The sequence below is a fragment of the Schistocerca piceifrons genome, chromosome 1 (genome assembly GCF_021461385.2).
Source record: "Schistocerca piceifrons isolate TAMUIC-IGC-003096 chromosome 1, iqSchPice1.1, whole genome shotgun sequence".
NCBI classification, from domain to species: domain Eukaryota; kingdom Metazoa; phylum Arthropoda; class Insecta; order Orthoptera; family Acrididae; genus Schistocerca; species Schistocerca piceifrons.
The window spans coordinates 635771731-635784934 of record NC_060138.1 but is presented as its reverse complement, the minus strand read 5'-3'; the positions used below and the strand labels follow the sequence as shown (position 1 = coordinate 635784934).

The window sequence follows — 13204 nt, the reverse complement described above, 5'->3', positions numbered from 1 at the left end:
TTGGGCACAAGTCGTGTGGAGCCACTGAGCTTGCACGGCCTTGAGTAAGGCCCTCCTGAATCTATTAATTCCACATTCAGATGAAAATTGTGAGATCTCAAGAACCAAAAGCAGTGCTGTCAGCTAATGATAAATCGTAGTTCTGATACCCTACAATCCTGCCACTGTCTAATTCTGACACATACCAGTAGAGATTTCTTACACTTATATGAGGCATAACAAAATATTCTCATTAACAACCAGCATTGAAATATCATTTCTGTATATGAAACATGATGTGTATTCTCTTCTTATATGCAGAATATAGATAGTGTTACTTGTCCCTACTTTGTGCAGTTGTATATACAATAAATTCATGCCTCCATGGTGTTGCAGTATCAGTGATCTGTGGTGTAGTTTATCAGTGAATTTGCCATGTATTTTGTTAATTGTAAGATAGTTCTCTACATTTTTAAGGGCTGCTTGACAATGACTCTAGAGTTGAGACCAATAACCACAATACTTGTTTGCAAATTTGTGGTTTTGAAAAGGATAGATTGCTACGCACCATATGGAGGCAGCACTGAGTTACAGACAAGCTGTGTAGTGCTGGAGGGGAAGCAGGGAAGGGGATAGGTAGGTGAAGGACAGGGACTAGCTAAGGTTGAGGCCAGGGGGGTTTGTGGGAACGTAGGATATATTGTACAGAGATTTCCCACTTGGGCAAATCAGAAGGCTGGTGCTGGTAGAAAGAATTGAGATGTCACAGGCTGTGAAGCAGTCATTGAAGTGAAGCATGCTGTGTTGGGCAGAATGTTCAGCAACTGGGTGATCCAGCTTTCTCTTGGCCACAGTTTGTCTGGTAGTTGGTAGAGGAAGGATGTATGCATCGGATCTTGCATCTAGATCTATGGCAGATGCAGATGGGATAGATCTTGCATCTAGGTCTATTGCAGATGCAAGATTTGTCCCATATATCCTCCCACTGCCACCAACACCTGTCCGCTTACAGGCACCTCCTATCCCATAAAAGGTAGCACTGCCTGTGAAAGCAGTCGTACAATCTGCAAACTAAGCTGCAACCACTGTGCCACTTGCTTCATGGGTATGACAACCAACAAGATGTCTGACCATATGAATGGCCAACAACAAACTGTGACCAAGAGACAGTTGGCCATACAACTGCTGAACATGCTGCCCAACACATTGTGCTTCACTTCAGTGGCGGCTTCACAGCTTATACCATGTGGATTCTTCCTACCAATACCAGCTTTTTTAAATTGTACAGGTGAGAATTCTCTCTGCAATATATCCTGTGTTTCTGTAACCCCATCCCAGCCTCAACCTTTGCTAATACCTGTCCTTCACCTACCTGTCCCCTTCCATGCTCCCATTTCAGCACTAATCAACCTTCTGTACCACTCGTGCATCCACAAGTCTCTTCCCTCTTCTCTACTTCTTTCCTTTTTCCCCTTCCATTACCTCCCTCCTTGTCCTCCTCAAACCTTACAATTACTCCTAGCAACTCTACCCTGCCCTTACCACATCCCTGTATGCTCCCACAAACCACAAACCATCTTTCCCACCCTTACCATGCTATCTCTTCACCTTCGCCATCACCCGTAATTCCTTACCAGGTGCAGTGTTTTTTTTTAAATACTGTTGTTATTAATTCTAGGATTTTCCTTTGTTTAAATTTTACTATTTAATATTTCTGTTTTTGAGTGTGTGTTGTGGCAGGCATAGTATAGCAACCACTTCTTTTTCATTTTGTGCCTATTGCAACTCAGCATCTCCGCTATATGGTGAGTAGCAACTTTCCTTCTCTGGTAATACAACAATATTCAGCATATACCAATGTAGCTGTTACAGTGTATACATTAAAAATACATTCTTGATTCTCAGGACATGATACGAGAAAAAACAAGTGCTTCTACAAGCTCAGCCTGACACTGTGAAATACAAAGTGAGCCACTTTTGTACTGGACTAAAAGCAACAGAATAGCTACTCTATAGTTTAAGAGAAATTTATAACAAAAATCTCTCAAAAATATACTTAAAGCTGGTTTGATAGCCTAGCTGATTTTATCTGTGATAATGTGTAAGCCAAATTGCATTAATAAAGTGTATATAAAATGTGACATGTCCCTCAAAGTCTCTAAATAAAAAACATTTATAGCATTGATTTGTAAAAATGTGTAAGATGTAACATGGTATATAATATGTGATGGATGATACATGCTACCAGAAAATTCTTAACCATAATTTATTGGACACTTATTTGACTGTGACGTTATACTGATTCAATCCATATAATGTAAATCGCTACATTCCTACTGTTACTGCTGCTGCTGCTGCTATTATGAAGCTAGAACTGCATTCATTTATTTCAAACACTGACACATATGGTTATTTGTTGGTCACCACTCACGATAGTTCAGTAAAGCTTTAAATGAGACACAAACAGTATAAGATTACCACACAACTGGTATCTGGAGATAGTTACTGCCAACCAGCACATACCATATGAACACTTCTGGCATAATCCATTTTTATCCCTTATAACTTCATGTGTCTCTTCATCTACTTTGATTAAAGCCACTGGGAACAACTTTTCTGGAAGGATCTGAGGCAGAAAACCTACTGCTCCTATTTTGTTGTCAAGATTTACTGTAAAAAAAGATGAATAAGATCACAAATAACTCAATTAACTTTAGACAAGTAAATTCAAGTAACTTAAACATTAAAAAATCAGTAAATTAAAAAAAAAACACACACAGTTCATGTTATATGAATGGTGTTAAAATTATTGGTAAGAATTTTTCACTGCTTTACTAAGGACATACATTAGAGGACTTAAAAATATTAGAAAAGTTTGAACTCTCTTTCTGCCTGTCTACTGGTTTTTTTTTTTTTTTTTTTTTTTTTTTTAAACATCAGGATTGTATTTGTAGTGAGTTTGCCAGTATTAATAAAGGATACCAAACAGGCAATGACACCTAAACACTGTACTTCTTTATAATTATTTGCATCAGTTCTGTTATTTTTGTGCACCCCAAGTTTGCTAATTTCTGTTTTTCAGTTATCGTAAACCTGTTGTATATCTGTTGTTGTTGTTGTTGCTGAGGTCTTCAGTCCAGAGACTTGTTGGATGCAGCTCTCCATGCTACTCGATCCTGTGCAAGCTTCTTCATTTCGAGTAACTACTGCAACCTACATCTTTCTGAATCTGCTTAGTGTATTCATCTCTTCATCTCCCTCTATGATTTCTATGCTCCACACTTCCCTCCAGTACTAAATTGGTGATCCCTTGATGCCTCAGAACATGTCCTACCAACGGATCCCTTCTTCTAGTCAAGTTGTGCCACAAATTCCTGTTCTTCCCAGTTCAATTCAGTGCCTCCTCATTAGTTATGTGATCTATCCATCTAATATTCAGCATTCTTCTGTAGTACCACATTTCGATAGCTTCTATTCTCTTCTTGTCTAAACTATTTATTGTCCATGTTTCACTTCCATACATGGCTACACTCCATACAAATACTTTCAGAAAGAACTTCATGACACTTAAATCTATATTTGACATTAACAAATTTCTCTTCTTCAGAAATGCTTTACTAGCCATAGCCAGTCTACATTTTATATCCTCTCCACTTCGACCATCATCAGTTGTTTTGCTCCCCAAATAGCAAAACTCATCTACTACTTTAAGTGTCTCATTTCCTACTCTAATTGCTTCAGCATCATCTGGTTTAATTCGACTTCATTCCATTATCCTTGTCTTCTTCTTGTTGATGTTCATATTATATCCTCCTTTAAAGACACTGTTCATTCAGTTCAACAGTTCTTCCAAGTCCTTTGCTATCTCTGACAAAATTACAATGTCATCCGCAAACCTCGAGGTTTTTATTTCTTCTCCCTGGATTTTAATTCCTACTCCAGAGTTTTCTTTTGTTTCCTTTACTGCTTGCACAATATATAGATTGAATAACATTGGGGATAGGCTACAACCCTGTCTCATTCCCTTCTCAACCACTACTTCCCTTTCATGCCCCTCTACTATTATAACTACCATCTGGTTTCTGTACAAATTGTAAATAGCCTTTTGCTCCCTATATTTTACGCCTGCCACCTTCACATTTTTGAAAGAGAGTATTCCAGTCAACATTGTCAAAAGCTTTCTCTAAGTCTAAAAACGCTAGAAACATAGGTGTGCCTTTCCTTAATCTATCTTCTAAGATAAGTTGTAGGGTCAGGATTGCCTCACGTGTTCCAACATTTTTACAGAACACAAATTGATCTTTCCTGAGGTCAGCTTCAACCAATGTTTTGATTCATCTATAAAGAATTCATGTGAGTATTTTGTATTTCACCTCTCTCATACATCTTTCTCACCAGATAGTTGAGTTTTGTCAGGGCTGGCTCTCCCAAGGCTATCAGTAGTTCTAATGGAATGTTGTCAACTTGCAGGGCCTCATTTCGACTTAGGTCTTTCGGGTGCTGTCAGATTCCTCATGCAGTATCATATCTCCCATTTCATCTTCATCTACATCCTCTTCAATTTCCATAATATTGCCCTTTAAGTACATTTACCTTGTATAACCCCTTTATATACTCCATCCACCTTTCTGCTTTTCCTTCTTTGCTTAGAACTGTGTTTCCATCTGAGCTCTTGATATTCAAGTGGTTCTCTTTTCTCCAAAGGTCTCTTTAATTTTCCCGTAGGCAGTATCTATCTTACCCCTAGTGACATAGCCTCTACATCCTTACATTTGTCCTCTAGCCATCCCTGCTTAGCCATTTTGTACTTCCTTTCGATCTCGTTTTTGAGATGTTTGTATTTCTTTTTGCCTTCTTCATTTACTGCATTTTTATATTTTCTCCTTTCATCAATTAAATTCAATATCTCTTTTGTTACCCATAGATTTCTACTAGCCCTCACCTTTTTACCTACTTGACCCTCTGCTACCTTAACTATTTCATTTCTCAAAGCTACCCATTCTTCTTCTACTGTATTTCTTGTCAATCGTTCCATAATGCTCTCTCTGAAACTTTCTGCAACCTCTGGTTCTTTCAGTTTATCCGGGTCCTGGCTCCTTAAATTACTACCTTTTTTGCAGTTTCTTCAGTTTTAATCTACAGTTCATAACCAATAAATTGTGGTCAGAGTCCACATCTGCCTCTGGAAATGTCTTACAATTTACAACCTGTTTCCCAACTCTCTGTCTTATCATTAAATAATTTATCTGAAACTTTCCAGGTCTCCAGGCCTCTTCTAGTATACAACCTTCTTTCATGATTCTTAAACCAAGTGTTAGCTATGATTGGGTTATGCTCTGTGCAAAATTCTACCAGGCAGCTTCTTCTTTCATTCCTTACCCCCAGTCCATATTTACCTACTACTGTTCCTTCTCTTCTTTTTCCTACTATTGAATTCCAGTCCCCATGACTATTAAATTTTTGTCTCCCTAAACTATCTGGATAATTTCTTTTATTGCACCATATGTTTGTTCAATGTGTTCATCATCTGCAGAGCTAGCTGGCATGTGAACTTGTACTACTGTGGTAGGCATGGGCTTTGTGTCTGTCTTGGCTACAATAATGCACTCACTATGCTATGTATAGTAGCTTATCTGTGTTCCTGTCTTTTATTCATTATTAAACCAACTCCTGCACTACCCCTATTTGATTTTGTATTTATAACCCTGCATTCACCTGACCAGAAGTCTTGTTCCTCCAGTCACTGAACTTCACTAATTCTGACTATATCTAACTTTAAACTATACATTTCCTTTTTAAAATTTTCTAATGTACCTGCCACCAGATTACGGGATCTGATACTCCTTTCTCTGATCCGTAGAATGCCAGTTTTCTTTCACCTGCTAATGACATCGTTCTGAGTAGTCCCCTCCTGGAGATCTGAATGGGGGACTATTTTACCTCTGAAATATTTTACCCAAGAGGACGCATTGCCATACAGTCTAGCTGCATACCCTCAGGAAAAATTACGTCTTTAGTTTCCCCTTGCTATCATCTGTTCACACTACCAGCACAGCAAGGCCGTTTTGGTTGATGTTACCAGGCCAGAATAGTCAATCATCCAGCCTATTGCCCCTGCAACTACTGAAAAGGCTGCTGCCCCTCTTCAGGAACCACATGTTTGTCTGGCCTCTCAACAGATACCCCTCCATTGTGGTTGCACCTACAGTACAGCTATCTGTATTGCTGAGGCTTGCAAGCCTCCCCACCAATGGCAAGGTCCATGGTTCATGGGGTATATCTATCAATGTCTGTCAACTCATTATGAACATTAGTAATTATTATAGTAACAGCTCTATCAAGGTTAACTGAACAAAAGTCTGACTTAATATTTTTACCAACAAAAAATGTAAAATAGTCTTTTCTAAGAAGGAATCAAACTGCGTCAACAAGTTGCACTAGGAGGTAGAGACCCAAAACCAACATATTCCAAAAGGCATCTCAGAACTAGTTCATAAATAATAAATTATTTTTATTCACTTTGGCCATATTTGACCAATTGAGTCATTCCACATTCAATTTTTCTATAAATAAGAGGTTCTTTTCTTCATCTTTATGATGCTGATTGATCCTTTCTCTAGTTTCAGTGGGGGAAATTCTCCAGAATCATTTAACCTGGTATTTTTTATTTATGCAAGCTCTGATGTTTCTTCCTTCATTTTTGAGAAGCTAACCAATTCTTCTTTCATTTTTAACTTCAAACAATGTTTTGTTTCACTACAGAGGTATGCTGATCCAGTGTATCAGAAAGGTAAACAGGAAAGCATAACACATGTAACAGATAGGTATAGTGTTTTCATGGTCCTTATGTCACTTGAAATGATAAGTGTGCAGTATATGTAATGTGTGGAGTGACTAACGATGAATTGTAAAAGAAGAGTGTAACATTAGTTTTTCAATGCAGAAAGCACAGACAGATGCAGACAAAAATTACTCAACCATTTTTTGTTTGGCCAACAGTTTAGCCATTATTAACAACAATATTTTCTTTTTGTTTATAGAAATAGTGTTCAGAAAAGACTTGTGGCTGCAACAGACAGCAGCATATGAGTGTTTGAAGAGAGAAGTGTGGAGCTCATGCACAAAAATAAATAAATAAATAATTAAAAAAAAATGCTCCATTTCTTGGCATCATTCACTAGGCAGCCCTTATAATGAAGCCTGGAAGGAGTGCTGTGTTTCCAGAGTTACTACCCTCTGTCACTCCATTCACAACTGAAACATTTCAAGCACTTTGTGTCCATTTTGCATTTAGAAAAAGCAGCTCCATGTAATATCTCTAATGTGATCAATTTATGCATGAATAAGTTGGTTTTGTGTTCTTCCAAATTGCCAGTTGTAAGTTACAGAAAAAATAAAAAATGGTACATAACTTCTTGAAAATTGTATATGGATAAATACTACTAACTATATAGATATAAATAAAATAGAAAGAAACACTACACATGGGAAAAATATATTAAAAACAAAGATTCCATGACATACCAAATGGGAAAGCGCTGGTAGATAGACACAATAAAAAAACACACAAACACACACACAAAATTTCAAGCTTTCGCAACCAACGGTTGCTTCGTCAGGAAAGAGGGAAGGACAGGGAAAGACGAAAGGATGTGGGTTTTAAGGGAGAGGGTAAGGAGTCATTCCAATCCCGGGAGTGGAAAGACTTACCTTAAGGGGAAAAAGGACGGGTATACACTCGCACACACACACATATAGATAGTTACCTACAGAGACACAATCTATTTTCAGTGCCATTACTTTATGGTTGAGAAGCCTGCCTTAAGCCACACTTCACACTAACTAATATTGGTGATGTATTGTGCAACATATGCATTGACATCTCTTATCATGATGAGAAGATATTTATGGGGAGGTGGGTCATGTTCAGTCAAACAGGTTTTTTATGGAAGAAACATAATTATTGAAATTATGTTTAGATTCTTGCCTTCCACTTACAGTGAAATCCAAAGAGGAAAACATAACAGTGTGGTCCTGATTCTCATAGTGTTCTCATGCCTCTTGTGACTTTGGATGGCAGTGGCAAAGAGAAGGATCAAAATTAATTTTTCACAGTTTACACAGTTCAGATCATTCAAATGCAGATAATGTGTGTACTGAAATAAAGAAATAAATGCTCATACTGTGAGAACTCTAGAGCAATGCTTGTGCAAATCAATGCTCTTTCTTACATTATTACAATAGGAAGGGGTACTGTCCAAAAACTGTTCCTTTGCATATTTACAAACATAAACAGGTCACCATAACACTATGATACTTAGACTGAGCATACCTATTTTATACAGAAATCATGTGAGCTGCCATGAAAAATACAACAAATGCCATCAATAAATTATTTTGCTGTCTCTATATAAGTGAATGGAGGAAGCTGCCAATTTACATGCATAGGCTACCATCACCGTAGTCTACTAAAGATGGATGATTGATAAAGAAAATTTGTAGATCTCCATGTCTCATCTAAAATCAAGAAGGAGGTGTACTTGCTCTGTAGAGTGAATATCTCAGTGCTTCTTATACTTATCCACAGTATCTACAGGAGCACCTCGACATATCTGTGAATATATTGTGCTGTCTACCTTTGGCCACTAGCATGACTGATGATATGAGCTGCAGTTATTTGGAATGCTGAAACTGTACCATCCCATTACTGAATAGATAATGATAAACTACTAGCTGAAAAGTGAATATCTGGAAGAATGAGGTATCATCATAAAGGCAAAGGTTACACCAAATGACATTCTCTTACTATTATATTACAAAGGCAAATGCTGAATGTGATTTTGGGTATTTCTCATAAATTCTTTTAAATGTAATAAAATTTTAAATGAAATGAAGGCAGTTAGTTTATGGTAATGAAACCATAGTGTAACAAATATTATGTGAGAAGTACTGGTTGACAGGTATTACATTATCTAATGTGGAGCTGTATGTAAATTCAAACAGTGGACAGGTTAGAGGAATACCCCGATTGGTACTATTTCTCTCTATTTGTTAAATGGAATTTTTGTCAAAAGTTTGAGCAGAGTGAAAACAAGACTACTTAGAAATTATGTAACAAATTTTTGCCCAAATTTTCATAGCAAACAAAGAGTGAGATTGGAGAAATGGCATATCACATTGACCAGCTTGTGGTGAAGTTTTGCAAAAAAAGGTTTAATAGCCTGAAAGTAATCAAGATAATTAAGAAAAAATTATTGACTTGAGGGAAAATTTTTGTTTGAATTCAGCCAAACCAAGAGTAGGAAATGGACAAATGAGGCATCAAACTGACCAGTGTGAAACCTAGTTTTGTAAATAAAAAAAAAAATAAAAAAATAAAAAAATGCTTCAAAGTAATCAGTGTAACTAAAAGCCTTAACTAGTGATTTAAGAGAAAACTGTAATATTTCACAAACAGCTGCTGCTGGCTAAATAAATGACATGTCAAAAAGTTCATTTATTCTAGGCCAAGCTATTTTGAAGATAAAAAGTTACATTGATGTGATATTTAACTATCAGTAAAAGAAATTTTGATATAAAAACATTCTTTGGGAAAAAATGGACGGATCAGTCGTGCCCTGAGGAAGGCCATTGCAATTCGGTCGAAACGTCGGTTTTAGTTTATTATTGTTGTTAGTTTTTAGCGATGACGTGGCATAATACCCAGAAGAATTTTAATCACTATGACACCGGCCGCGGAAGCCTACGTTCTTATAAAATGGATAAATGTTTTGTGAGTCTAAAAGTAATATAGAGTAGAGACACAACTGACATGCTTTTGAATGATGCTCAAAATCATGTACAGCAAATGAGGTGCTGACTGAGAAATTAAAGTTAAATGTTTAATTTAGAAACAGAGAATTTTAGGTGTATGAGGGGGTACCCAAAAAACACCGAAATAACATTGTCGTGGGCAGAGCTTGTGTAGTACACATTTCTGCCACTAGGTGTGTATAGCACAACTCATTGCCAGTTCAGTGCTACCTGTGTTGTTGATCTGGCTTGTTCTGTTCATCTGTAGTGATTGTTTTTGCTAGTGCTGTTCTGTTCTTGTTTTGTTTTTATTATGGCAAGTTTAAGTGAACAACCTGCAGCTGTGAAATTTTGTTTTCTACTCAGTAAAAATGCTGCTGAACCTGTTTTAATGTTGAAAACAACTTAAGGGGGAAAAACACGAGTGTACAAATGGTTTGCTTGACTTAAAAATGGTGACATGGTGACTGATGATAGATGTTGTTCAGGATATCTGACAACAGCCCGAATCAAAAAAATATTGAAAAAATTCTAGAGCTTGTGCTTACAGACTATCGACTGATTATTGATCAACTGTCAGAGATTAGCGTGTTATCTTGGAGTTCATTTCAGTGAGTTTTAGTTGAAGATTTTGGAATGAAAGGGGTTGCTGCCACATTTGTTCCTGGGGCTCTGATAGACAATCAAAAGGAACATCAAGTTGTAACATGTCGTCCTTTGAAACAACAACTTGAAACTGATCCAGATTTTCTGTCAAAGGTCATTACTGGCCATGAATCAAGGCACTACAGTTATGACCCAGAAACAAAGCAACAGTCAAGCCAATGGAAGATGTCATTGTCACCCCATCCAAAAAAATGTTGTCAAGTCGTCAAATCAAATATCAAAACAAAGCTGATTTGCTTTTTTGGTGCCAAGGGCACAGTTCATTCAGAGTTTGTTCCCACAGGTCAGACCATCAGTCAAATCTTCTATTTGGAAATTTTAAGTAGAATGCACAACAGTGTTCATCACAAAAGACCCAATTTGTGGCAGACAGGAGACTAGTCCTTCCATCATGACAACACACCTGCACACAGGTCATACAGTTTTCAGCTAAAAATGGCATGGTTTCACTGCCCCATGCACCTTACCCACCTGACCAGGCTCCATGTGACTTTTTCTTATTTCCACACATGAAAAGAGGCATGAAAGGACACCAATTTGATGACATTAAAGAAGTCGAGGAAAGAATGAGGGAGGAGCTGTCAGACACTTCCAAAAATGACTTCAAAAAATGTTTTGAACAGTGGAGGCACTGATGGGACAAATGTCTTAGTAGCATTGGTGAGTATTTTGAAGCAGATAAAGCTGTTTTGTAAAAAAATTGAAAATATATAGCTTTTAAAAAATAATTCCAGTTTTTTTTAAACCTCCTCATACTGAAGGATATTTGTTTGGTGGATTATGTAGTTCATGAAGTCTCATTTGCAATACATGATTCTGAGCATCATTAAAAGGCATGTTAACTGTTCCTTTAATCTATTTTATTTCTTACTTTTAGACAAATCATTTCACAGTAGTTTATCAAAATAGAAAAATTTCTCTTGCACAACTTACTGTTGAAATCACATCTTACACCAAACCATTTTACAACCAAGAAGTATGATTTTTCATTCTTACCTAGATTTGTATTTCCTTCTGTTGCTCCATAAAGTTCTCTGATGTCCTTAATATTAAAACGATCTACAAAAGTCTTCCAAATATTTCGTCTCATGCCATTTCCAAGCATAATTCTCACCTTATGAGCTTTGTCTTCTGGTTTAGGTGGCACTGATAAGAGATAGCGGCACAGTTCTCCTATGTACTGGCCAATCTGCAATGGTGAACAAGAGAAAGTGTTTTTATATGACTGTGGTACAGTTCAGAACAGGAAACACAAGTAACGAAGTATTCTGATCCTGTTTAAAGTATCTTAAAACAAACAACAAGGAAAAAACTATATGGAAAATGACATGCTGATGATCATGTACTTCTTCATAGCTCTTGCTTAAATGAGGGACATATTTCCCTCTCACTGTGATCAAAATATCTCATGTTTGAAATAACAATAAACTAAGAGATTAGTGTTACATTGTAACTGCTTATTTCAACATCTGCTTTCATATCCTACAGGAGATGATGATGATGACCTATTATTATTATTATTATTATTATTATTATTATTGCGCAGAATCGCAGAACATACACAGTATATTTACACAGTGATCAAATTTGATAACCATATGGTGTCCCTGCACGTAAGTCTTTCAGTTTCTTTTCAAAGTATGGAGTGAGAAGTTCTCCACAATATGCCTTATTGTTTGTTCCAAAATAAAATCAAATTGAGAAGACTATTTGTGAGACAGAATAGCTAACCAGTACTTACCTTCAGACAGATATCATCTTCACTATATGAAGGAATCTCTTATCCTGGGGCAGTCACCTGCTCATCCTTTTTAACCCCCACTAACCCACCCCTTTCTCTTATTCATCAAAGATACTGTTAGTTATCAAAGCTAGATAGTGTGTGTCTTTTCCTTTTGTTTACGTCTATCAATAATAGTAGCCATTTGGCCTACCTGAGGTAAGAACTCACCAGCAATTCTGCCTCATAGTTTATCATCTATTCCTCTGCATTGCAGTCACATACAGCTTTCACTATAACCTCACTTCATCAAGATGTGGGCATGCCCCATCATCTCATTCCATTATGGTTGTGTCTAAACCATTCATGATATGGAAAGCCAAAACTTGCAACCTTCTTTGTTGGGTTTCAAATTAGGTGGGCATACAGGGATGGTTGTTTATTCCAGTGTTCTTTCCACTTCTCTGTGACACTGGAAACTCTGTGACACTGGAAACTCTGTGACACTGGAAACTCTGTGACCCAAAGACTGTCCCAAGATGGTTTGTGTAACTTTGGCATATAGCTGGTGTTGATTCTGGAAAGCGATATTTAGAATTTTTAGGGGACTCTTTCTTCTTAAGAATTTGCACCTTGCTAGGTTTTCTGCTGAGATCTGAAGATGTAATACTGGATGGAACTGGGAAACACTGAATGGAAATTGATCTTATGATGTCAGCAGTGGTCCTCATGGCCTCACTAAAAATGTGTATATCTTAAATGCTGTTCGCTCACATATGGGCACAAATTCAGCAGCTGCAGGCAGAAGTGAAATCTGAATATGTGCATTTGCTCACCAGCTATTTCTGGCCATTTTGTGGAGAGGGTGTACTCTTGATCCATTTTTCTTGGACAAGTTCATGCAGTGTTTCTTAAGCAACAGTGTCCAATCAATGATGACACCAAGATATTTAGTAAAGAAGTTATAAGAAACTTCAGTCCCATTGAATAAGAGATGTGACTTCCTGCATGCCTCTGTTATGAAGATGGAATACAGTGATCTCTGTT

General features: G+C 37.1%; 1 protein-coding gene across 1 annotated transcript in view; it reads right to left on the bottom strand.

The window, feature by feature from the left end:
* Window positions 1-13204, bottom strand: part of LOC124787747 (long-chain fatty acid transport protein 4-like) — a 348522-nt gene that overhangs the window by 24287 nt on the left and 311031 nt on the right. The window contains exons 6-7 of the mRNA XM_047254616.1: window positions 11434-11626; window positions 2503-2649 (exon numbers count right to left, since the gene is read on the bottom strand). Coding sequence (XP_047110572.1) covers window positions 2503-2649; window positions 11434-11626 — 340 coding nt within the window. The remainder of the gene's footprint in view (window positions 1-2502; window positions 2650-11433; window positions 11627-13204) is intronic.